General features: G+C 47.2%; 1 protein-coding gene across 4 annotated transcripts in view; it reads left to right on the top strand.

Moving 5' to 3' along the window:
- NBEAL2 (neurobeachin like 2) overlaps nucleotides 1-24,225 on the top strand; it is a 124,627-nt gene that overhangs the window by 48,477 nt on the left and 51,925 nt on the right. For 3 of the 4 annotated variants that reach the window (XM_066585250.1, XM_066585247.1, XM_066585246.1), the window contains exons 2-7: nucleotides 15,736-15,824; nucleotides 17,152-17,304; nucleotides 18,230-18,311; nucleotides 18,392-18,519; nucleotides 18,623-18,705; nucleotides 19,844-19,929. In XM_066585250.1, coding sequence (XP_066441347.1) covers nucleotides 15,736-15,824; nucleotides 17,152-17,304; nucleotides 18,230-18,311; nucleotides 18,392-18,519; nucleotides 18,623-18,705; nucleotides 19,844-19,929 — 621 coding nt within the window. Of the gene's footprint in view, nucleotides 1-10,674; nucleotides 10,770-15,735; nucleotides 15,825-17,151; nucleotides 17,305-18,229; nucleotides 18,312-18,391; nucleotides 18,520-18,622; nucleotides 18,706-19,843; nucleotides 19,930-24,225 lie in introns of those variants that run through there. The other variant, XM_066585248.1, reaches the window with a different exon arrangement.

The following is a 24,225-nucleotide window of genomic DNA, read 5'->3' as shown; positions in this document are numbered from 1 at the left end:
ATACAAGATGTGATACAGGTGGGCATGGAGGCTCTAGTACCCTGTTGTACCGCCTCTAGCTTGGATACTAGATGTGATATGGGCTGCCATGGAGGTCTACAGAGTCTCTATACCCCCATGTATACCCCCCTGATAACATGCTCCCCGACCTACTGACTGCAATCCCTGCTAGCCATCATAAACCGCTCCTGCAGTCATACTGTTTCTGCCGTCACACGGCTAAATGTCTGACCATTGTCTGTGTATATCATCCCTCACTCTCCACCTCGCCATACTGTGCACATCTCCAGCCCTTTACTTTCTGTATCACCCCATTACTTGTAGTATGTAAACTCGTTAGAGCAGAACCCTCACCACTATTGTTTCTATCAGCTGATTACTATGTAACCGTGGTTCTGTAATGTTTGTACTTTTGTCTTTCTGTATTCCCCCTGTCTATGTAAGCGTCGCGGAATATGTTGGCGCTATACAAATAAGGATTATTATTATCCTGCACATTTGCTGTAACTGACCCTCTAGATCATGCAAACTCGTAGGCTGTCAAAGTTGGCGTCCCAGATGGTCCTTCAAATGTTCTATTGACAGGCAGCCACGGAAGTGTGACAATGTTGTGGGGGCTTCCTGTGCCCCCCGTGTGTGCGGCCGAGCATTATCCTGCTGGATGCCTCTTGGAAGTCGCCATGAGAGGAACACATGTGGCTGCAGGATGTCCTGAACATATCGCTGAGCTGTCATTGTACCTCGTACCACTACTAGGGGTGACCGACTGTCGTATCTGATGGCCCCCCAGACTATCACAACAGCAGGGGGCAGTGTGCCACTCCACAGCAATGGCAGGATTGAAGTGCTCACCTTAAGGTCTCCCTACATGAACCTGGCCGTCATCACTGCCCAAGTTAAACCTGGATTCAACACTGAAGACAACCCGGTTCCACTCAATAGCAGCCTAGTTTGGTCGTTCATGACACCACTGCAAACGGAAGTGATGGTGGGTGTCGGAGGCCATACATGTAATGGGGCCAAATGTCCTCCAACCAAACTCCTGGAAATGGTTCCAACAGACCCAAGGGTGTAATGGTGCCACCTGTCTCTGGATGTCGGAGAAGCTAACTGTTGGAGATGTCATGCTTGTTGGACGATCCGACGCTCCTCTCTACTGGTGGTCTATCGGGGGTCCTGAGCCCGGTCACCTTGTGTGCCCTCACACATCCACTGGTCCAAACACTTCCTAACAGTCTGGTCAGAACGGCCGGTGCTGGACAATTCATCGATATGACCATCCAGCTTCTCACATCCCAATAATGCGCCCCTCTCAGACTCTGGTACTGGGGGGACATCTCTTCTCTGCGTCGTAGAGGCGTCTAGTGGTCAAGAAGCTCCACACAAGAGGAAGAAGAGGTCACTACATGCAAGGAGCCTCCGAGAGCCTCTTATAGGACAAGGGGGGATCCACTTTTAGGGCCTCCGGTGACAAGACCGTCCATCTAATCACCACAACTCTCATCATTTACATGTCTGCCTAAGATGGAACTGCATGCTGAGTCTGCAGCAAAACTACTTCTAGGGGCGGGATTTTTTTTGTTTTTACGCAGAGCCTTTTGAACTTGAGATATGAATGCTCTGATGAAGCTGTCATGGGTAACAATGACCGTGAGACCGGGAGATTCATAGACCATGCTGAATGTCACGGCTTGTACAGTAACGCAAGTGCTACCTCAGTCAGTGAAAAGCTGACTGTCATTGCAAGTGTAGGGGCAGCTTGCATTGGTTTTTGTTTAGTTTTTGTGTTTTTTTTAACACTCTGGTGTCATCCAAGTTTTTTTTCCGCATGTGAAAAAATGTATTAAAGTGCCCCAATTGATGTCACTTAAACTCTCAAGTCAATGGATGCATGAAAAAAAAAATCACACATGCATGCCGTGTGAATGCACTCCGGTTTTTGTAACGCAGCCATTGACTTGAATCACACCAGAATTGGGCATGCTGCAAAATTATTTTTAAGTTTTTTTTTTTTTTCTTCCCCACATGGACCATCAGTTCGAAAAAGAATTGCACATGTAAATACACTCACTGATTGTAACGGGTCGGCGATCTGTCCAAATTCTGTCAGTTTCAAACTTGGACATCCATGTGAATAAGCCCTGATGAGGATCCCCTCAGGGTGCTGGACCAGTGGGCGTTCCAGACTAGTAGACCTCTCCATACAAGTAGTCCAACAGTCATGACTGCTTCCGAGTAACGGCCCCTTTATATTTTACCTCTTAAGGACGCCTTCACACCGGCGAGAAAATCACGATGCAAGAGTGAGTAAAAATGCAGAATTATGAAACCAATGATTTTTCACTCATGTGGTGTTGCGTGAAAAAAAAATTGCGGCATGTCCTTTCTTTCTGCGATGTTTCCCTATAGAGCCTCCTTTTTTATCACATCACAAAGCACAAACTTGTGATTTTCATGTGGTCCGTTTTTAACATTGACTTTTGCGCAAATAAATTGCGTCAAAATCGCAGGATAAAAACGCATAAGAAAATGCTGAGCGATTGCAAGAAAAAGCAGCACTGACGCTCAAAAATCACGGGAAAAAAGACCTGAAGGCTCCGTTACCCTGGCGATTGCAATATCGCCGTGAGAAAATCACGGCAAAATCGCAATTTTGGCCACAAGATGTTCAATGCTTTTTCTTGCAAAAACACCGCCGCTACTTGCAATTTTGTCGCACGTTTTTTTTTCACACGGTTTTGCTGCAATTTTTTTTTTCACCCGTAAATCAATGGGACTTTCTAATCTTAAAAACTAGAGATGAGCGACTATACTCGCTAAGGCTAACTACTCCCCGCTCGTCTCTAAAGATTCAGGGGCCGGTGGGGGAGAGCGGGGAGGAACGCAGGGGAGATCTCTCTCTCCCTCTCTCCCCTCTGCTCCCCGCCGCAACTCGCCTGTCACCGGCGCCGGCCCCCGAATCTTTAGATACTCGGCTAAGGCACTACTTGCTCGAGTAATGTGCCTTAGCGAGTATACTCGCTCATCTCTATTAAAAACGCATTGCATCACACAAATGCAAGTTTGTGCTTTGCGATGCGATAAAAAGGAGGCTCCACAGGGAGACATGGGACATAAAAAAACGCAGAAAAATAGGGCATGCTGCTATTTTTCTTCTTGCAACGTCGCATGAGTAAAAAACATGGCAAATGTGAAAGAAACCATAGAAAGAATCGTGCAACCGGTGATTTTCAGCCTTTTCACTCACTCTCGCATCGCACATTTTGATCGCCAGTGTGAAGGTGCCGTAAGGGCCTTTTAGATGGAACGATAATCATTCAAATGCGCAAAAACGAATAATCATTCAGTCTAAAGGCGAGCAAACAATAATAGTTCACTCTTCATTCATTTTATGCAGGACTAACGATCATCGTTGGCTCGTTCACTTATCGTTTAGTTTAAATGGCGCTCGCTCAGTCGTTCTCCACTGTTACAGCGAATGAGAACGACTGAACGATTCGCATTTGAACGAGCCAGCGGTGTATCTGCCTGTATAAACGGACCACATGAGGGAACTCTGTGAAACGCTACTCATTTGGTGTAACCGGACCCTTATAGATGCCCTGATAATACTAAACCACAGAGCGCTATTGCTGCTGCAGTCCCTGCTGGTCTGCAGAAGATCGCCGGCTGCTACAGTCCCCGCTGGTCTGCAGAAGATCGCCGGCTGCTACAGTCCCCGCTGGTCTGCAGAAGATCGCCGGCTGCTACAGTCCCCGCTGGTCTGCAGAAGATCGCCGGCTGCTACAGTCCCCGCTGGTCTGCAGAAGATCGCCGGCTGCTACAGTCCCTGCTGGTCTGCAGAAGATCGCCGGCTGCTACAGTCCCCGCTGGTCTTGTTCCTCAAAGATACTCGATGCAGCACTGACTTCTGTTGAACTAGCAAGAGACCACAGCAGGTTCACTCGAAGATCATTCTAACATATACAGATGTGCCAAATGTTACGGCATGGGAACCAATATCTTGTAGGACACCGGCAAGCTCGGTGAAGTGTAACAACTTGATGTGGCATCAATTACAGAAGTGGACGAAAGCGATGCCGTCTGGATAGCCACCCTCAGCTATGTGGGGTTTGTAGGTGCAGGATATTGGGGATGGAAGGACCTCTCCAGTCACACCATTTGTAGGAACTCTCCAGACATGCTCCTCCAAACCAATTCTGGTCAACTTGGGCCTAATGGCGCAGGACATTATTGTGCTAGAATATACCACCATTCTGGGTGTCCATGAAGGGCTGCAAACTGTCACCAAGCAGTGAAGCGTGGCAGCCATCTGTTGGTGATGTGTTTAGGCAGACCTGTGTATCCAACCCATGCCATGAGAACGCCCCACTCACCTTGTTGGCTACTAGGGTCCATTGATTCATGGAGTCTGTGCCACACAAACGTACCCTCAGCCCAAGTCAATCGGTTTAATGACTCGCCAGACCCTGCCACATGTCCAGTCCTTTAGGGTCCCATGAGCAACCTCATGAGCCCAGGTGAAGTGCTTTGCCCTATTGTTGTGGTAATAACATAGGCACTATGATAGGTTGTTATGGTATTAACATTGGCACTATGATGGGTCTTCTTCTCCCATATCCCATGGAAGCTAAAGAACTCTACACTGACCCGTGGATATGTCAATGGAAGTGAAGCTGCCTATTACACGCCCGGCCCTGACCACTGATTCGGACGTACATCCTCGCTGTGCTGACAGTGGTCCAGACTATCAGCGGATCTTCACCGATCTGCTATCGATGGCCTATTCTGGGGGTAGGTCATCAATAGTAAAAAGAGACAAAACCCCTTTAAGACATAATTTTTATATTTTAATGGGGGGCTTATTTGTGCCGTTGCGTTCGCTAAATGTCCTTCGAGAGAGCCCTGTTGGGTGTCCAGCTGCATCAGAACATAAGACAAGACTCTGGTCGAAGACCCAGAGTCCCTACTGGATCCCCTCCCACCTCTTCAGAGTCTGCTAACACATCACCTATTTGGGCGTAAGGCGCACACCACAACTCCTCATCAGAGTAGACTTCAACAAGTGAAATCTGCAGCTCAATTCACACACAAATCCAGAAGGAATAGGTGCAGATTTTGATAACTGCATTCAGGAAAATGATGCAATGTGTGAATTTGCCCTTATTCCATCCACAGCTCGGCCCGTGACTGACCACCGTAGGGTGTGCGGCCGGGTCGCTGACCACCGCTGGTCTCCCCCTGCACTGAGGAAACTGGAGTGCAGCACACAAAGTTTAAAGGGACTAACTTTTCCCCCTGATGTTTTTGTTCTTTACACGGATTCGCTTGTTTCTCGCGTTTATTTCCGTCCTCGTATCGTGGTGGATTTAATCTTGCAGGTTGTGAGAACACAGGGCAGAAGAGGAAGCACGCCCAGAGGCCAGAGCCTGATTTTCCTGTTCTGGGCTGCAGTAAAGTGTAGGGGAGATAAGCAGCGTCATGTCTGGATGTGTACGCTTCATTCTTCACAGCGAGCGTTACGTTCTTCGTGGACTCGGTTGTTTATGAAAGGTTAAACCCATTTTCTACAATCGATTGTTTTTGAACCGGGAGGTGTGTGCTGCCTCGCACCTCAGTCTTGTTGGTATCTTTCATTGTTCGCTGTCTGCCATTATTTTATGACCCTTTTATGTAAAATTGACATGGCCTTCAGATAAGTTACCTGGAAATGTAAATTTTTTATTTTTTTTCCTTAAAGTGACAGTCCACCTAAAACCGATGATTTGCTTCAGACATAAGTGTCTCGGACAATCTTTTTGCTGTCGCTGGTAATGTCCGAATGTTCTGCGGATGTTTTTGAAATTACATTCTCTTCCCCGCAGCGGTTGGCAGTTCATATATTAGGGCCCTTATAGATGAAAGAATTATCGTTCAAACGAGCGTAAATGACCAATATTCATTCAGTGTAAACGCAGCCAAAAATTAACCATAACCGTTCACTGTTCTTTGTCCATTTTATGCTGACCTAAAAATCATCATTGGCTTTTCGGGTTAATCAGCACTCATTCATTCGTTCTCAGTCACTTATACAGCGAATGGGAATAAGGATTAGTGCCCACGGCTGTGACGGGCCCCGCAAGCGGAATTCCGCAGCGGAGTCTGTCACGGCGCCCCCCCACCCCCTTCCCAGAGACCCCATACTCTCCTCCGGATCCACTGCCCGACGTCCCGTACCCTGAGCAGTACAGCGCGTGACGAGCCGCAGCGCCACGTGACACACCCACAGCGTCACGTGACGCGGGCGTCTGTGGGTGGGGAAGTGTTTTCACGCTATCTCCCGCTGTGCTACAGTGGAAGATAGTGTGACGGAAGCTGTCCGCGCGTACGCCTAAGGCAAATAGAACATGCCGCGGGTGATTTCACGGGGCGGAATTCCATTGCGCTATAAGGTTCAATGAAACCTAATAACTGCAGGGCCACACCGCGGAAATCCACCCGTGGGAATACATCTGGCTGTATGAACAGGCTGCCCGAGTGAATTAGGACGGCGTTCATTCATTCGCTGGAATTGATGGAAGTAGCATTCTGGATAAGATAAAGGAGTCTAATACATTAGACTGGGTTGTTTCCCGCATCCGTCTGGGTAGTGCCAGCGGAGGGTGGCGTTGCCCTTTAAGTCGTGTCATTGCTTCTTACAGTGTTTCCTTCTACAGTTAAATATTTAGATATTCCTGTGTTTTCTTCCCACTTTCTTCGCCTTTTGCAGCCGCCGATATTTTCAGCTTTGAATGTAAACAGCGGAGAGCGGATTATAATAACTGTTTATAAAGGAAGTGGAAGGTTTATACTGGGACGGTTTAACTGGTTCCTGGCAGGAGTGGGCAGAGGAGCGGCGCACCCAGCCGCTATACGGTCCTGTCTGTAGGGCAATATGCCGCCTTGGTGATTTGGGTCCTGCAGCCTGAGACCCCCAGGTAATCGGATTAAACCCAACCTGTGACTCCTCATCTGTTGAAAACCACAACTCCCAGCATGTCCTGACGGCTGCAATGAACCCGACACTATAAGTTATGGGATACTTGCTGCTCTCCAGCTGTTGTAAAGCTCCAACTATCACCATGCCAGATAAGAGCAGCGCCTTCTCCATCCAGTGGGCTCCATCATTAAGTGTTTAAGATCTTTATTTGCATTCAGTGAATAGCACCTCGCTTCCAGTAAGTAGAACGCTGTCCTGGTCTAGCGATGGGCACACGGCTATTGGAGCTGTGCCTCATAATGAACATGGCCAGAACAGTTCGCATTCATTGACTGCATGCAGAGATCTTGAAAACTGTCCTAAACTGATACAGGAAGTATATCAGACAATTACAGAACATTTTTATTCTACAAACAATAACCTGTTTGTCGGCACCATGATGCACTTTTTAACCCTTTCCAATCCACTGTCTGACGTCTGGAGACCTTCTGATTGAGGGCTGTACAGCTTTGATGTTGTAAGATGTCCGGCAGGGTATTGTTACTGGCCGCTGTGTTGTTGGGGGCCTCTCCAGCATGTCCCATACTGCAGTACTGGCTCTAGCCAGCAGATGGTGCCATTGTATTATGGCAGAAAGAGAAAACCCCCTAGGAAACCCTGAATCCAAAATTGGATTGCAAAGGGTTAAAGCATTTTTCAGTCCGCTGGCGACTAAAACGCGCCAGTTTTTTGCAGGAGGTTGAGAGTAAGTCCGTGCAGCAGGCTTAGGCATTATTCAGATGAGCGCATCTGCTCCCGAAAAACAGACTGAATATGATTCATGTACGTCAGGGTCAGCGTCCTGTCCGTGTGCAAATATGGACAGCGCAGAGACGTGAAAATCGTTGGTGTGAATAAGCGCTTACCCCGGGTGATCGAGGGGGCTCAACTCTGTAATGGCCGCCATGTTTGTAGTTACCACCCTCCTACTGAACTGGACCCCCGCAGAAGAAGGCACTCGATCAGGTTCGACAATCATATGACTCCACCCGTCATGGATGATGTACGCGTCGCCACATGTTGCGTGTCCCCCTGAACACGGCACATCCTGCCTACGAGCTGCAGCCCCTCCTCGCTCTCAGATTAGCAGATCTCTATCGGCGCGGGTGGAGCCGTGTGGTGTACGCCAGTTCCCATCTTCACCTATTTTCGTTCTTTTTCATGTCAGTTTTGTGGTTTTTAAGGTTTTTCGTTTACGTCTTTTATGTTCTCATTGTTCTTAAAGAAAGTAACACCTTCTCAAGCCAAATGTTTACCCATCATAAAGCTCCTTGTTATAACAAGTAAATACTTTGTCTTGTCTTGGATTGATCTTTTTTTATTTTTTTTCTCCAGTCACATACAAAGCTGCATTCACAGTTTTTCCGGCTTTCTGTTCCCAGGGGGCAGTGCATTGTGGAAGCTGATGCTACACAGTTATATAGTTGGGTTATTGGGCAGGCATCAGCCAGCTTTGGTTGTAACTGGAGTAGAAGACTCTGCTAACCCCATTGTCTTAAGACAGACGATCGCTATGTTGTAGGCTCTTGCTGAGTGAGGCCATGACAGCGGTTGCTGATGCTTCATCAGCAATGATTTTTGGTTGTCCATATTTTGTTTTATCAGCAAAAACCGTTTTTTCCCAATTTTGGAAAGAAGTTTAGCAACTGCACTGTGGGTGACGGGAGGTCCGGTTGGGGGTGTTGATTGAAATGTGTGGCGATTAACGTAGGGACAATCTCAATACATTCTTCTTGAGGTATCGCCATTGTTCACTTTGCCTGTACTAAAAAAAATCACTGTATTAACATGAGAAAGACGTTATGGTAAAATGAGGCGCGCCATTGTTTTTCTGATGAAATTCTCTCCCAGTTTGACGCCTCACACGCCTACCTTCCCATTATAAAGTGATAGTCGAATCCAGATGCTGGCATTCAAAATGGCCGTCATGTTGGTCACATGGCCTAACAGATTTCCCCTTTTTCCCTTCCGTTTCTATGCAGACTTGGATCATTGTATATGGATGTTTCCACACGTTTGAGGCTCACTATATAAACTGGGTGTGATTTGAAGTAGAAGACATGAAGTACGAGCAGGATTGTGAATGACACTTTGGATGTGACTGGAGGACCACAGAGATGTGTGGCTCCTGTATTACTCCGTTCCATGTCAGCCTAGTCGGGGCAACTTTATGGTCCAGCTCTCTCCATGCGGTCCTGCTTTGTACGTCTTCTTCCAGTTCGATCGTTTGCCTGTTGGGATCAGCCTTGATGGTATCCAGCCAGCGCATTCTTTGGCGCCGGGTCTTCTTCTGCCGCCGACCACTCCAAGCATTATCAATGTTTCTAATACATTGGCGAAGTACAAGTCATTTTGGCCTCCAATGAAAACTTTGGTTTGAAGCGGTCTAGGGCTGTTTTATTTGTGATCTTAGGGGCCTCGTGTGGCGCAGAGTGTTTAGGAAACAGAATGCAGTCCTAAGCTCCTGCTCACGACCTGAAGGTTGCAAGTTCAATCCCCGCTTGGTTCAGGTAGCCGGCTCAAGGTTGACTTGGCTTTCCTACAGAGATCAGTAAAATGAGTATCCAGCTTGCTGGGGAGTTATAAGTAAATTACCCGAAAGCGCTGCGGAATACGTTGATGCTATACAAATAACCAGTCCCCTTTCCTCCTCTCCCCCCTTATCTTGTAGGACTTTCCTCCAGCACCAAAATTCGATGGCCTCAACCCTCCTCCGGTCCGTTTCTTTAGTGTCCAACTTTTGTTGCCGTGAGTTGCGATTGGCATTGCGCTGACTATCCGGCTTTTTGTTGCACTGCTTATGTCTTTGTTGTTCCAGGTCTTTTCCATACTTTACACTGCATTACGACCTAGAACGCGTCAGCATTGTATTTTGGTCTATGTTTCCATCTGTATTTATAATTCTTCTGCCCAGTTCTGCTTTTACCTCTCGGCACGGAGATGACTTGCTGTTAGCCATGTTTATCTCGATAACATTATATTTGGAGGTCGGGACACACAGAATTTTCTAAGCATATCGATTTAGATTTTAATATAGTCATTTAGTCATTTGTAGATCAATCCTCATCTGTCACACTGAGCTGCATTGTATAGCTCCCCCTAGTGGAGAAATAGGCATAAAAAAAAGCTGAATCAACTTCAGGATTTCATTTATCAATTCATAGAATGTGTCCTGCTGAGCAGCATGATGGCGCCCCCTAGTGGACAGATAAGCATGTAATGTGGCCGACGGTTTCATTCTATTAGTGCAATTCTTTCTTTATCCGTAGTTTGTATTGGAATAGAGCGCCTCCTAGTGGACACATCCAGATGTAAAACTCAGAATCCAATTCAGAATTTTATGAATGTTTTTCCATTGTCGCCAGAGACACTCCCTTGGTGTGTGACTGAGGAGGAGGAGGAAAGCCAAACCATCACAAGCCGAAATATACGAAAAACCACACTTTTAAACAAAAGTTCCGTATTTCCAGTGATGCTTCTGGTTGTGACCTGAGGGGGGGCACAGGTTGTCATGGTGCTGGCGGTGCGCTCACTTTTGGTGGTTTTGTTTCACAGATAGCAGAGGAAGTGTTGCGCTGACTCCTCTGACTCTGCACTTCCTGACGTTTGGTACATACTCTTGTGTGTCTCGGCTGAGCGCTGACAATTCCTCGGATCGGGTCCCCAACACTGCGACGCCCCCCCCCCATGGTTTAGAGGAATGGTACTTTCTAACATGGCTGCTAGGTTGGCGGCTCCCGGTGACTGGATGGTAACACTACATCCTGAGCAGGTAACCAATATGGGACGACACATTGAGACTCAGGGTCTTCCATAGTAGCTCGTTCTTAAACGGAATGACCATGTCCGTAATCGCATTATGTACGGATGAATTTTCCCTAATTTATGAAATTCAATTTTTTTTCCTTTTTTTAATATTTAAACTGAGGGTCCAAGGAAGTGAGGGGAGTCATTGTAGTGATGATTGCCATAATGGACTCCTTTTAGGATATTTGTGCAATATTCAGGTTTCTACTCGGATGCAATTACCTCGACTCCCTGCCAGACTTCACCCCCTAGGTCAATGGCCCAGTTATAGCAGGGTGTCAGATGTGTTGACTTAAAGGAATAGTCCACTCTTCGCATATTGTTATACTGAAGCCCTCCTCACCGGGTAGGAGACCAGTGATGGTCGGAGCTGGGACTTGTCAACTGGATATGTATTGTTTTCTTGTTCTCTCCGTGATGTATTTTTTCCAGGTGTCAATTTTAAATTTTTTGCCCCTCTGTGGGTGGAGCTTAGTTGTCACATGACTGGGAATCTGACAACAGAAAGGAGCTGAAAACTGCATAAAGGGGTGGAGTCAGACACCTTACTTGTTGTCATGCAGATGTTGTAACTAGATTGTAAGGTGAAGGGTACATACTTCCATCGTGGGGGAGGAGAGTTATAAATTTTAACTTTTTAAAGGGGTTGTCCAGTTGTTGGATTATTATATATAATATAATTTTTTCTTTTTTAACTATAGGTACATATTTGTTAAAATAACAAAACCATGGGTATTTACCCGTCCTCTGTCCTGGTGATCTCGCGTCAGCTCCTACAGTCATCCTGCTCCTTGTTGTGGCATGGCTACCAACTGACTGCTGCAGCCAATCAGAGGCTGCTGCGATCTGGTGCCGTTCACTTGGCATCATGGCTCCCTGCATATCAACAGTGATGCTAGAAGAACGGCACCTCGCCGATGTGATCTCTGATTGGCTGCAGCGGTCAGGTGGTCGCTCTTCCACAGCAAAGACCTGGAGCAGCTGTATGGTTGGTGGAGAATACGGGTAATTACAGCTGCTTTTGGGATTTTAACATGTGCGCCTAGAATTTAGAAATCATCAGACAACGGAACAACCCTTTAATTGTGTTGTATAATCTACGAATCTGTAAAATGTGGATTTTTCTGGGTCCAGAAGGAACGTGCAATAACTTCTAATGAATCTTTGCCTTTGTATTAGGAATTGCATTATGAGCGATTTCCTCATGTAAATGTATTATGTAAGATCCTTTCTTTTTGTGTAGAAGAGATCCGGGTAACAGAAGATCAGCGATGGGGAAATGACCGTTTCCTGGAGTATTTCTCCAGGCGGTTTGCGGAATATAGCTGTCTGCTGTCTCATTAGAGAGGGAGGGCTCGTCGGAGCACGCCGACTCCATCGCAACATTCGCTCTCCATTGATGATAAACTCCAACGCATTGTATCCCCTTCTGAAATCCCCCCCTTCCCCCTCAGCTCTCTGACAGCACGGAGCAGAGAATCTCCTCTTATTCCTCTTCTCTTCTATAGGTGATGGGGCTATGTTGGAAAATGGTTAAAAGTGCAATTCCTCAGGATTTACGGAGAAGCACGCGACCGCTCAGCCATTCACAGGTCTCAGTGGGGATTGCTGCTCAAGCCTGTAAGTGGCTGAGCGGTCACATGCACAATGAATGGCTCATGCCCGCACGCTGCCTCTTCCAGGTTCCATGAGGCGGGCACTGGGGCTGCAGCGCTGGGCGGGGAGCCGCCGGGATAGGGGAGTATGCAATTTTATTTCATTTTAAGCCTGTTTAACATTTTTTCTTAGTCCTGGATGAGCACTTTAATGCTACCATAGAAGATAATAGGGGATTCTTTAAGAAGAATCTCACATAAATAGGACATGTAGTGAGTCCTGCGCATTCTGGATTGAACAGAATCCGCACCGAAAAATCAAGATTTTTGTGTTAGATTATAGAAAAATAGAATTTTGAAAATCTATATATTTGTTTGGTTTTTAGAGCCTTCATAACTTCTAAATGTTTTGTAACATTATCTAGTGGAAAAAAAAAATAGCTGAGCGTGCGCCTGTGATAAGACGTCTGCTGACAGATCCTGGTAGATAGCGTACGCCATGCCCCGTCCGGTGCGCGATCTGTGAGAGGACGTTATATTGTCTGCTCAGCTGATGTTTGATGATTATGTCAGACTGATCTGTGCCCAAACACCCGGGCCCTATTCACATTGGACCCCACACCTGCATTCACATGTCCTATATGAGTCTGTGTGGGGACCAAATGTCCTTGTATGTAGAGCCATGGGCCTAAACGTGGCCACGGGCTGTCCGTGGAATTACATGAACAGCACATGGCCCTGAATAACGGACTGATCCATGTTTAGCAGAGGCGTAACCTGAAGCTGCTGGGCCCCAATGCAAAACCTGTAATGGGGCCCCCAACGATAATGCCTTATCCATAGTACTGGGCTCCCTATATGAAGAAGTGAGGGATTATGGGGCCCCTACGTGCAACCGCATCCCCTGCACCCCCTATAGTTACACGGTGATGTTTCTGTCTGTGTTGTATCCCTATGGGTTACGTTTTTATAATTCTGTGTCTCCTTTGTGTGTCATCTGTTTTTTTTTCCCCTTGGGTTTAGACTGAAGTAACAAAAAAAACCCGAAACTCCTGCCTGCGTAACCCCATTGATTGTAATGCATCAGGGTGCTGTCCGTGTGCAGTCAGCTGGAAGTATGGATGGCGCATGAAATGAAAGTCTTCCATATGAATAAACAAGCACATTTCACTAAGACATGGACCCTGAACCCTAACCAAGAGTCCGCAGCAGCCATGCGTTCTGCCATGCTTCAGCGCCATTTATTCATGCATCAGAATACACTGACTAATCACAAGGCAAAGCTAGAAGGTTTTTTTTTTTTGGAGGGGGGGGGGGGTGCTCCCTGGGGGTGGGTGGGCTCCCCGGGAAGGAGGGGGGGGCGGGCGGGCTGCTGCTCCCCGGGATGGGGGGGGGGGGGGGGGGTGCGTGCGGCGTGCCCTCAAGCTCTTCAGGGGGCGAGCTGTCTGCCCTCAAGCTCCTCAGGGGGGGTGGCGTGCCCTCAAGCTCTTCAGGGGGCGAGCTGCCTGCCCTTAAGCTCCCCAGGGGAGCGGGCGGGCCGCCCTCAAGCTCATCGTCTTAACATGGAATTCTTTTTTTTCCGTAATCGCTCTTTTCTGCACTCCTTCTCCTGTGTCTCTGAGCCTTGCATGCTGGGACATTTTCTTATGGCCATACATGCAGTAAGCAGCTCTTTAACATTAAAAACCATAGATCGCTTCCAGCCTTGAAGATACTCTTCCCTGGAAATATAAAACCTAACAGAAGAACGCGCAATATTGTCACTAGAACGCGTGTATGGCCACCAATACCGCGCCTGTCGCCTTTTGTGACCCTTGTATTCGCCAAGTAGAAAGATTTTCTTTTTTTTTTTTTTTGCGTATTCAATAAGCACGAGCAGAAAATTGTGACGTTTTAAAAGTGCCGAGGCAGCAATCAGCATTGTTGTCCTTACGTCCTCCACACCCAGCTTTCCCAGACTCCGGAGCGGAATGTTCACTACGGACCAATCAGATTCATAAGAGCTATAATGGCAGCCATATTGGTTGTCAGGCAGCTTCCCCAGAAATAGATGTCACTATGAAACGTCTGAATATTCCTCCACTGTAGAGGTCGTCTCCTGACTTATATTTGCCGTGGTGGGTGTTATCCGGCCGTCGGGGAAAGTATTGCATTGGGACAACGTGTAGCGGCGCCGCTGACCGGCTGCGTCTTCAGCAGTGCAAAATGTGTCGCAATGTTACGTGGGGTTGGAAATCGGCGCGGTGATAGAAGAGCGGGGTTTCTGCAGGATTTCCTCATTGCATCATTGATGTATGTCATTTACTGGCATCAAAAAGGATAGTTTTTTCTTTGGTGATGTGGCGGTGAACATAAAGGGTTAATTTCATACTCCGCCGTTCTCGCTGCAGGGAGCGAGAGCCTCTGTTTTGAGCCGTCGGCTTCACCCTATGGTGACGCCTCCTGTGGGAACATCCTTAGAGCTTCAAAGCTTCCCACGTTTCCAGGATGCCGTCAGCTTTACTGCTTTTTTTATGCTTTTTCTTTAGTCACATCTAAAGCAGCTTTCAAAGAGACCGTTCTAAGTCATGTGACCTAACTCCACAATACCGGTGATTGCAGCTCTGGATGTGACTAGAGAATGTTGTTCTGAGCGGGGAGGCTCTGTGCACGATTATGGGATTCGGAACGTCCCATCCTCTTGGTTTGGCTTCTGGTGGGCATCTTGCTTGGCGCCGGAGCTTAGCTTGATATGTGTTTGCTGTTCAGGACCCTAGGAAAGATTGGTGGCAGTCGCTGAGTATTACTTCCTTAGAGACCTGTGAAAGCTGAATGGCGACTAATGGCAGATCTACAATGATGATGTAGCATTCAAGGGTTGCGTTTGATACACGGAGAAATAGAGCGCGCTGCGATTTATTTCTCCTGCATATCGCTACACAGTGTCCACACGCAGGTATGAATGGAGGAATGGAAGTCCATAGACTTTCACTGCCTCCGGAGGAGTCGCCATGTGGTACGCACAGGAAATACGCCAGAGTAATATGCGGTGGCAATACGCCCGTGTGAATGAGCCCTTATGGTTTCACATGAGCGTAAGAGTCCTGAGGTGCAAGACTGACTATGACACAGTAATATGACCCCTCGATCTCTGCATAACCTGTCATTCAGGAGACTGGGAAAGCCGAGTCATGACTGCAAGAACTGTATTTACAGACATTTTGACAGTCAAGCAGCTTTTCCAGAACGGAGAAGGATAATTGGAGGGGATTATTGAGGATTTCCTGACTTTGGGGGGCTACTTCTTAGTTTGATCTGACTCCTGCTTTAACATTCTCCTTGCTCTATTTCTTGCAGAAAGACCTGAATTACCTGCAGCAATGGTTAGAAGCTTTTGTTACAAACTTTGAGAAGATCATCACCGTGACCACCCTGGAACCAAGAAGGTATGAAATGCTGGGCGAGTCCCCGTGCCGATTCCCGTCACTCGTGGTAACAGAGAGAAGTCGCCTTAGGGCCCTTTAAGACGAGCCGATTCTCGTTTGAACGAGCGAGTGACGTCGCCGCTAACCTGTTGGCACTTGTGTGGCCTGTGTAGACCGGCAGATACAACGTTGGCTCATTCAAACGAGAATCATTCAGTCTTTTACATTCTGTACAAGCGAATGAGAGGGTCTGAACGAGCGCCATTTAAACCGAATGTAAGTGAACACGCCAACGATGATTTTTAGTTCACATTTAGACGGAACGATTCTCATTCGTTTTCTCTTATGTGAATGATTTCTTGAATGACAATCGTTCCATCTAAAGTCACCCTAAGGCCTCGTGTCCACTGGCATTCGTGGTTTCCTAGTGTGGAATGCCGCAGCGGTTTCCACTTGTGCCCGCAGCCATGAGGCCAAAAATTACATTTACTCACCTGTCCCCACGCTGCGGAGCTCCCCTCCGTCGCGGACGGATCCTCTTTCTTCTGCCTGGCGGATGCGCTTGTCGTGCCTGCCGCATGCGTGCGCCGTGCCTTCTTTCTTTTTAATCTCCTGCTCTCCCGCGGATCCGTGGCACAGCCACAGTGACCACTGTAGCCGTGCAGCAGATATGACAGCTTCCATTGACTTTAACAAAAGCCGTCCCTGCGGGATTCACAGAAAAATGGCGCATGCTGCGATTTCTTTCTGTACGTGGGATCCGAACGCCGGTAAAAAAAAAAATGTGCATGCATTAAATTGCCCTGCAGATGCTAATGCATCCCTATGGGCTTCTAGATCTGCGGGTGACACGCAGACATAGACATTGAGCCAAAGTCTTCATCCTTTGTTTTTACTTATCTTATGTTGCTCCTAAGTTACATAAAAATTTTACACTGTAGTCACATCCAGAGCTGCAATCACAGTTCTGCTGTTAAATCCTGTTCTATCGTCTGGTCACATCCAGAGCTGCAGTCCTAGTCCTATTATTTCGTCACATCCTATACACCAGTCACGTCCCGTACAACACGCCCTATACCTTTAATCACATCCAGAGCACCACTCCTCTGCTTTCCTGTTAGTGGAGAAAAGTGCATTGTGGAAGTTCTGGTGCCAGTTACACAGTGAATGATCCGCCTTATCCCAGCCTGAAAGGGCTGATAACAGGAAGCAATTGAATGTATAACCCCGTCCTACAGTCAGCCTTTCCACAGCATAAATGGCTGATGCCAGGGAGCAACAGATTGTATTCACCTGCCTCATACATAATAGAAGACAGACTGTAGGTTTTATGTTCCTTTCCTTCCAGGCCAGAGGACTCTTCCTCGGAGATCCCTGTCTTGCCAAGAGATGTTCTCAAGGTGCTGAGTCAGCAGTTGGGTCTGTGTGCAGAGGATCTTGAGGCAGACTTCAGCTTGAACCAGGCGCTCCTCCTTCTCAAGTTTTTCATCATCATCAGCAGGTATGGGGGGGGGTCATAGACCCCTGGGGCGTTGGTCCTCCAGTCATCCTCTTCTATCAAGTCTACGTAACTTTTTCTTCTCTGTACCTACCTGTTCCCGGGATGGCGGGGTGACACCTGATGTGGCGGCAGTCAACCCTCTGACTGGGTAGCCACTCAGCTTTTTCAGACTCCTGAAAGGTAATCTGCATCTTTTTCTGCATTTTTTAGGACTTCGGCAAAGCCGAATCACAGACCCCAGCTTTCTTTTGTGAGCTGCTCTTCTGCATAGAGTGCGACTGTAGTTATAAATATCTCATCCGCCCGTGTTGTGTAATGATATAGGAGACATGGGAGGGGGCGACGACTGCTTTCTGCGAACCCCCTCCCTCTGCTCGCTGTTGGAGCTCAGGACCCTTTAGTTACCATGGCAACCAAGCCCATCATGGCTGCTGGGAGAGGGGTGAAATTCAGAATAAGTTTGTTTATCCTCCGTGTTCTATCACAGCTTCCTAATTTAGGGTTTTTCACATCAATGTCGGAGCGTCCTTTCGGAATCTTAGTCACAGAATTCCGTTTACAAACCGGATGAAGTAGTGCTGCGTGCTGCGCTATTTCGTCCCATAAAAAGCATTTACGGTGCTGATTTTTGTTTACCAGAGGGTCTGGCTGCCTAGCTTGTCCTGGTGGGGGCGTCTTCAAAGGGTCTTTCTTGCGACAAATATATTTTTAAAACGTAGAGGAATGCTGTCGGGCATAGAAATGGCAGCGCCGCAACCAAAGTTAATGGGGTCTCTGTTCAACCTCCATCATGCATAGTTGCCGGTAGTCCCAAACTTATAATGGGGTCTGTCCACTTTCCATCCAGCTGACCGGCTTTTTTTTATAATTTTGATCCGCGGTAAGGGATGGATTTCTACTGACGCTTTTTTTAATTTTCTTGCAGGAATTTGGAGAATGTGGAAAAGGAGAAGACCCCGGTTTTTGTATGTGAGGTCATTCATCTATTAACGGCTTCTACGATCAAGGTGAACATTTTTAAAGTTCTGGATTTTTTATTTTTTTGGGGGTGGGTTATCGGATTAATTTCCTTTTTTCCCACCCGCAGTTAAGGAGCCCGCCCAGAGAAGAGGAGCTAGAGCAGGGCTCCCTGGTAGAGAAAGTCGCGGTCTACGCTTTGCACCTGTGCGAATGTCTCTTTGATCCGTACCAGACATGGAGGAGACAACTGGGAGGGTGAGCGATGAGGAGGCGTCCTGCGTGGTGGGGACTATGGAAACTGGAACAATTTGCTATCATTTCAGTTTTTTTAAAAATATACATAATTGTGTTTTCTTAGGGAAATTGTGAGCGCCAAAGAAAAAAGTAAATATAAGTTTTCCCCTGCCGCTTTGCCGCCCGAGTTCTGCACCTTCTTTCAAGGTAAGTGGCACATGATACAGTTATAATGTATGTTAACACGGAAGGAGTTTTTTTTTTGCTCATGGACTTCTTATTCAGAACTCCTTTTGACAAACTGGGGGTCGGTGGGGCCAATAACTTAAGCCCCTGTTGCATAGGATGACTGTCGGGCCCTGAAGTGCTGGACAGCTGTCCCAGCAATGATTACTCCTGAGTGTTTTTACATAGGAGGATCATTGCTCAGTGAATGGAGGCAGAGGACATCGGTGATTGTTCCGACGCACCACCTCCATTCACAGTAAACAGGCAGTTGCTCAGAGATTAAAGACTGCCTGTTAACACGGAACGGTACAGCAGCAGACCAACGATGATCTTATGGTCTGCATGACAGGTCGCTGTTCAGTCTTCAGCCCCAATTTGCACGCAGCAATTATCGTTCAGACGATGGCTTTTGAGCGATTAATTGTTGCATGTAAACGCTTCCATCTATCACTCTTCAGCTGAACGATGATTTTTAAATGAGCATAAAATCCATCGTTCAGCCGGAGAGAGAGAGCAGCCCATGCAAAGATAATGCAGCTGAGTGCAAAGTCCAGACCGCATGCTGGGATTTTCAAACAGCTCCTGGAGGCTCATTTACATGCAAATGAAGTTAATAAAGTCCTAATGGGCATTAGTGCCTATTAGTACTTTATGCAAAATGAATGCTAGAAAGGCCAATCTTTTATTCCTTTGAAAGATTATCTTTGCTTGTAAATGAGCCTTTACACTGCATGCATTCACATTGCACAATTATTGTGCAAATCGCTCAATCTAACGAGCGATTTGCATGATAATCGTTGCGTGTAAAAGGGGATATAGAGCAACAGTTTATGCTCAGACAAACAGGAAGTGGTTTACATGAGACTGGCTGCACATAATGGAAAAAAGAAAGGCTCGCTTTCATTATGTTTAATATTTGCCATAAAATCCTTGCGTTTGATAACTAACCCCTCCGGGACCTGCAGCATCCCACCACTCTTCCGCCTTGTGACGGCCAACAACGGATCAGTTCCTTTGCGACAGTGTTTTTACCCCTTTTTTTTTTTGAGCAGAGTGTTCTTGTCTTAAAGTAAGCTTTATTAAATTAGTGACTCTTGTAATTTTATTTTTTTTGTAGATGCCTTTCACAATGGGGACAATCTTCCGGAGTCGGTTAAGTTACGTCTGGTCCATCTGTTTGGAGCCATCATCACTGGCTGTAAGGTGAGGAATTGCCATCATATGTGTTATAGGAGCTCTCCGTAGCTGGTGGGATAACTCATAGGTCCATTGCTTTCCTGTCCTTACCCATCCACCATCTTAAAAATTGCCATTTATGAAATCTGGAATCAGATTGCCTATTAACCCTTTCCAATCCAATGTTGGGCCTGCCCCGACATCATCATTTCCCTCCCCAGCTCCGATGTCAGGGCAGGCCCGACACTGCAGTGCAGGAGTGCATCTGCACCCGATCGTCAGACACATTGGGTGCAGATACACTCCTGCACTGGTCCTCATTGAGGACCCCCGAGGAGAAGGCAGAAAGGGTTTTTAACCCTTTCTGCCCTCTCCTTTACACATTACATAGCGCTCAATTAGCGCTATGTAATGCACGGAGATTCCGGCCGGCGATCATGTGACCGCCGGTGTCACCTGACCCCCAGCGGTCACATGAACGCCGAGCCGGGAGCCTGCACCATGGGGGGGCCTGCTTACCTGTCCGGCGTCTTCCGCATTCTCCCTTCTGTCTCCCGGCTCGGCGATCATGTGACCGCTGGGTGCCACCTGACCCCAGCGGTCACATGATCGCCGAGCCGGGAGGCAGAGGGAGAATGCGGAAGACGCCGGACAGGTACGCAGCCCCCCCACGGTGCAGTGAGCACCTGCACCCTCCTGAACTCTGCCAGTTCAGGAGGGTGCAGGGAAATGTATTTTTTCTCATCCATTCTCAGCAGCTCCAATTTATTTGGAGCTGGGGAGAATGGGGGAGAAAAAATAATTGGATTGGAAAGGGTTAAAAGGAAATACTGTAGGCCTCCAAGCCAATGAGAAAAAGCAGCCTTGTTACAACCAATCAGAGGTTAGCTTTCATTTTCTATCCAAAATTTGGAGAAAAAAAGTTGAACTGTGATTGCTATGGACAATGCAGTTCAGAAAATGAAAACCCAACTAGTTGCTATGGACAACAAGATTTTTCTCTTGACAGGCAACTAGTTGGTTGCTATGGGCAACACAGCATTCTTCCTTCAGATTAAGCCTACTTTCACACAACTTTTTTTGAATCCAGCGCTGGTTTCATCTTGGGTTTCCATCTTTTATGTGGAGAACCGGGACAAAACCATATTGTATATGCGAAACACAAATCAAAGAGGTTTCCGCGGGTTTTTGTCCCCGTCAGACTATTAGCAGGATAGAAAAGCACCAAAAACAACACTTTTCTATTCAACCAAAAAAGACTGAATGGGAAACCAAGTGACACTAAAGAAGTTTCTGTTTCTCACAACACTAACCTAAATGCAGAAGAAAACCACAGAGGTATGCAGATTTTCGATTGCCTGTTTACAGCGGTATTTGCCACATACAGGCAGCGTCCAAAGTGGAAAACCCCTTTAACTAGTCTCATTTTATGTATGACTGCCGTATCGCCAAGTGAAGGTGAAAGACTAAAGTAATGGTAAAAATCCCCTCTTATTACAGTTTGTGGCCGTTCTGAGCTCGGGAAAGCAGTGAAATCCCCGCAATTGCTAGAAATAAACGGTCTCCAGGGGAAGGGGCGGACGGTTGATAAAACCCCCTCGTATTCTGTGTAGCTACTAATGACACATTAAACAAAGGCACATGTTGGCAATATGTCGGCACACAGGGCTCCTACAGGCTGAAATGCTGTTGTTTGCGTTTGCGCCTTGAGCACACAGCACACGATAAAGTACAAAAAAAATGTATCCCGTAATGCCGGTGACTTTTCTTGCATATCGGACTTCTACGGTGGATCATGGAGTAATTAACCCCTTAGTGACCACGCTATAGTCTTTTTACGTCCTGCCGTTGCAGGATGTGTATAGAGGGTGAGAGCGCTGCTATCTCCTTCCATACATCGCAGGTGTCAGCTGTTTATTACAGCTGACACCTGCGGGCAACAGCCTCATTCAGCCGTCCCGGACTGGTAACCCTGACAGCGGTATTTAACACCCCCCCTCGTGGCGAGATCGGGAGAGCCGTGCGGGTGTCTTGCGATGCGGGGTCCTTCTGAAAGTCCCCAGGGCTGTCATGGCAGAATGATCATCAAGCCGCCCCCCTGGGGTGGCTTGATAGACTGCCTGTCAGAATGCATGGCATTACATCATACTGCATAAGCGACCTAAGCATCGCTAGTTGTGGTCCCCCAGGAGGACTGAAAGAAAAAGTAGAAATAAGAACAATAAAGTTTAAAGTTAAATTTTTTAAGTAATAAAGGTTAAAAAAAAACCTTTTGCCATATTTACAATACAAAAAATCTAAATAATAAAAGAAAAATACATATTTGGTATCGCTGCGTTAGTACAGTTTCGTTCATTAAATAGCACCATTGAAAAATACAACTTATCCCACAAAACACAAGCCCTCATACAGCGCCGACGATGGAGAAATAAAGGAGTTATGGTTTTTTAAAAGGAGGGAGGAAAAAACGAAAATGGGGAAATAAGTGTGGTCACTAAGGGGCTAACCCCATTGGCACGCCTTAGCCTTACCTGCTATTCGTGACACTGATTTACACTAGCTGATTACCCTTTATAACAACACTGCAGTAACTGCTCCGACGCTAGTTACTGCACAACATTACCGTCTGCGTTAATCAAGCCCCACTAGACGCCATATTCTGGGTGTGTACAGCCATATGCACATTTATTTGATGTTTTGCCGCAGTTTGGCTTATACATATTAAGGCCCATTTTACACGAGCGCTCACAAGTCGTGGGCAAAATTTGCTTTTTCTCGTCCATGCACACGAGCGGCTGTGGCGTATATACGCTGCAACGTGAAAAGACCTTTGGTTGGTGTAAATCCTCTTCTAATGCCTAATAGAGGCGCCTGTAATGTTTTCGCAGTGCTGGACGCTGCTAAACTCCCTCACGGTTTTTTTTTTTGTAGCTCCCATAGGAGTCTATGGGAGCCGCCAGTGTATATCGGCCAAATGATAGGGCAAGACCTATCTTTTTCAACCGTGCATAAAATCGGTCGCCGTGTTCCGTTGCTGATATCCTATAATTTCTGACGCAACGTTTTTACGCGGCTAAATATTGAATACGGCCTGAAAGTGGAATTTATCGCCGGCTGTGTGCCAGAATGGTTGCTGGAAAAAAGCTACGAATTTTGCCACAGATCAGTTTGGCACAAAATTTTGCCCACTTGTTGCGCCACCATCAATCTTTTACTATCAAGGCGGCGGGGCTTAGCAGAAGCTGCCATAGATGTAACTGGCGCACAGAGGCCAGAGATGTGCATAAGCCATTAGAGGCCGCAATACGTATTTCTACTGACCTCACTAATGGGCTTTAAACCTGCACATACATCTTTTTAATTAGGTGGCTTGGCTGACTAGTGACAGTCAGGCTCCTGCTCTAACAGCCAGTAGCAGAGAAACCGCAGACCCTGACTGCTTAACCCCTTACATGCCACAATCAATGCAGCTGACGGGAAGAGGGCTCCTTCTGTCACCCATCGGCATCCCACAATGTAATCGCAAAGTACCATTGGTTTCCCATGGCAGCTGGAAGTCTGACAAAGGCCTCCGATTGGGAGAGGGCCTTCACGTTCGCACACAAGCTACCCCTAGCCTGCCCTGCGAAGGAGAAAAATTTTAAGCTCCTCTCCAGGTGGTACAGATGCCCTGATATGATCAACCGCATTTTCCCCTCAACCCCAGAGGAATGCTGGAGATGTGAGTCCGAGCGTGGTACCATGCTACACATCTGGTGGGGCTGTGCACTTATCAAACCTTTTTGGGATAAGGTGTTTGAGCTCTACGAAGATGCGTCACACTGCGTGGTAGAGCTCACCCCGCAGTTGGCACTGCTATCGATCATCTCTGGTCCATTCGCCACTACCAAAAAAGGGCTGTTGCGGCATTTCCTTACGGCAGCCAGAGCGGTTATCCTGCGCCATTGGCGTAGCAAATTAGCCCCCCCCCATACTGGAGTTTGTTTAGGAACTGAACCAATTAATGTATATGGAAGAGTTAGGCGATGAAGGAGCTGATGGACCTAGACATGGTGTTCAAGCTTGGGCAGTGTAGAACGCATATCGCGACTCACCACAATTCCAACTGACGGTGGGCTGGTGAGGAAGTGGGGGTCGGGCTGCGGCGAGAGGCAGGAGGTGCGTTAAAGATAAAATGGGGTGGAGTTATCTGGATGAGACCACGGAGGATCCCCCCCCCCCCCCGAGACCCTGTTTCTTTCAACTTCTACCTCCAACTTTCTAGCTATTCACACCCCTTTTTGTCTGCCCAATGTTGGTTAACATTCTCACTGAAGAGGGCTC

Source organism: Eleutherodactylus coqui, chromosome 12 (genome assembly GCF_035609145.1).
Source record: "Eleutherodactylus coqui strain aEleCoq1 chromosome 12, aEleCoq1.hap1, whole genome shotgun sequence".
NCBI lineage: Eukaryota > Metazoa > Chordata > Amphibia > Anura > Eleutherodactylidae > Eleutherodactylus > Eleutherodactylus coqui.
The sequence above is the reverse complement of the archived record's forward strand: the minus strand, read 5'-3'. Positions and strand labels throughout refer to the sequence as shown.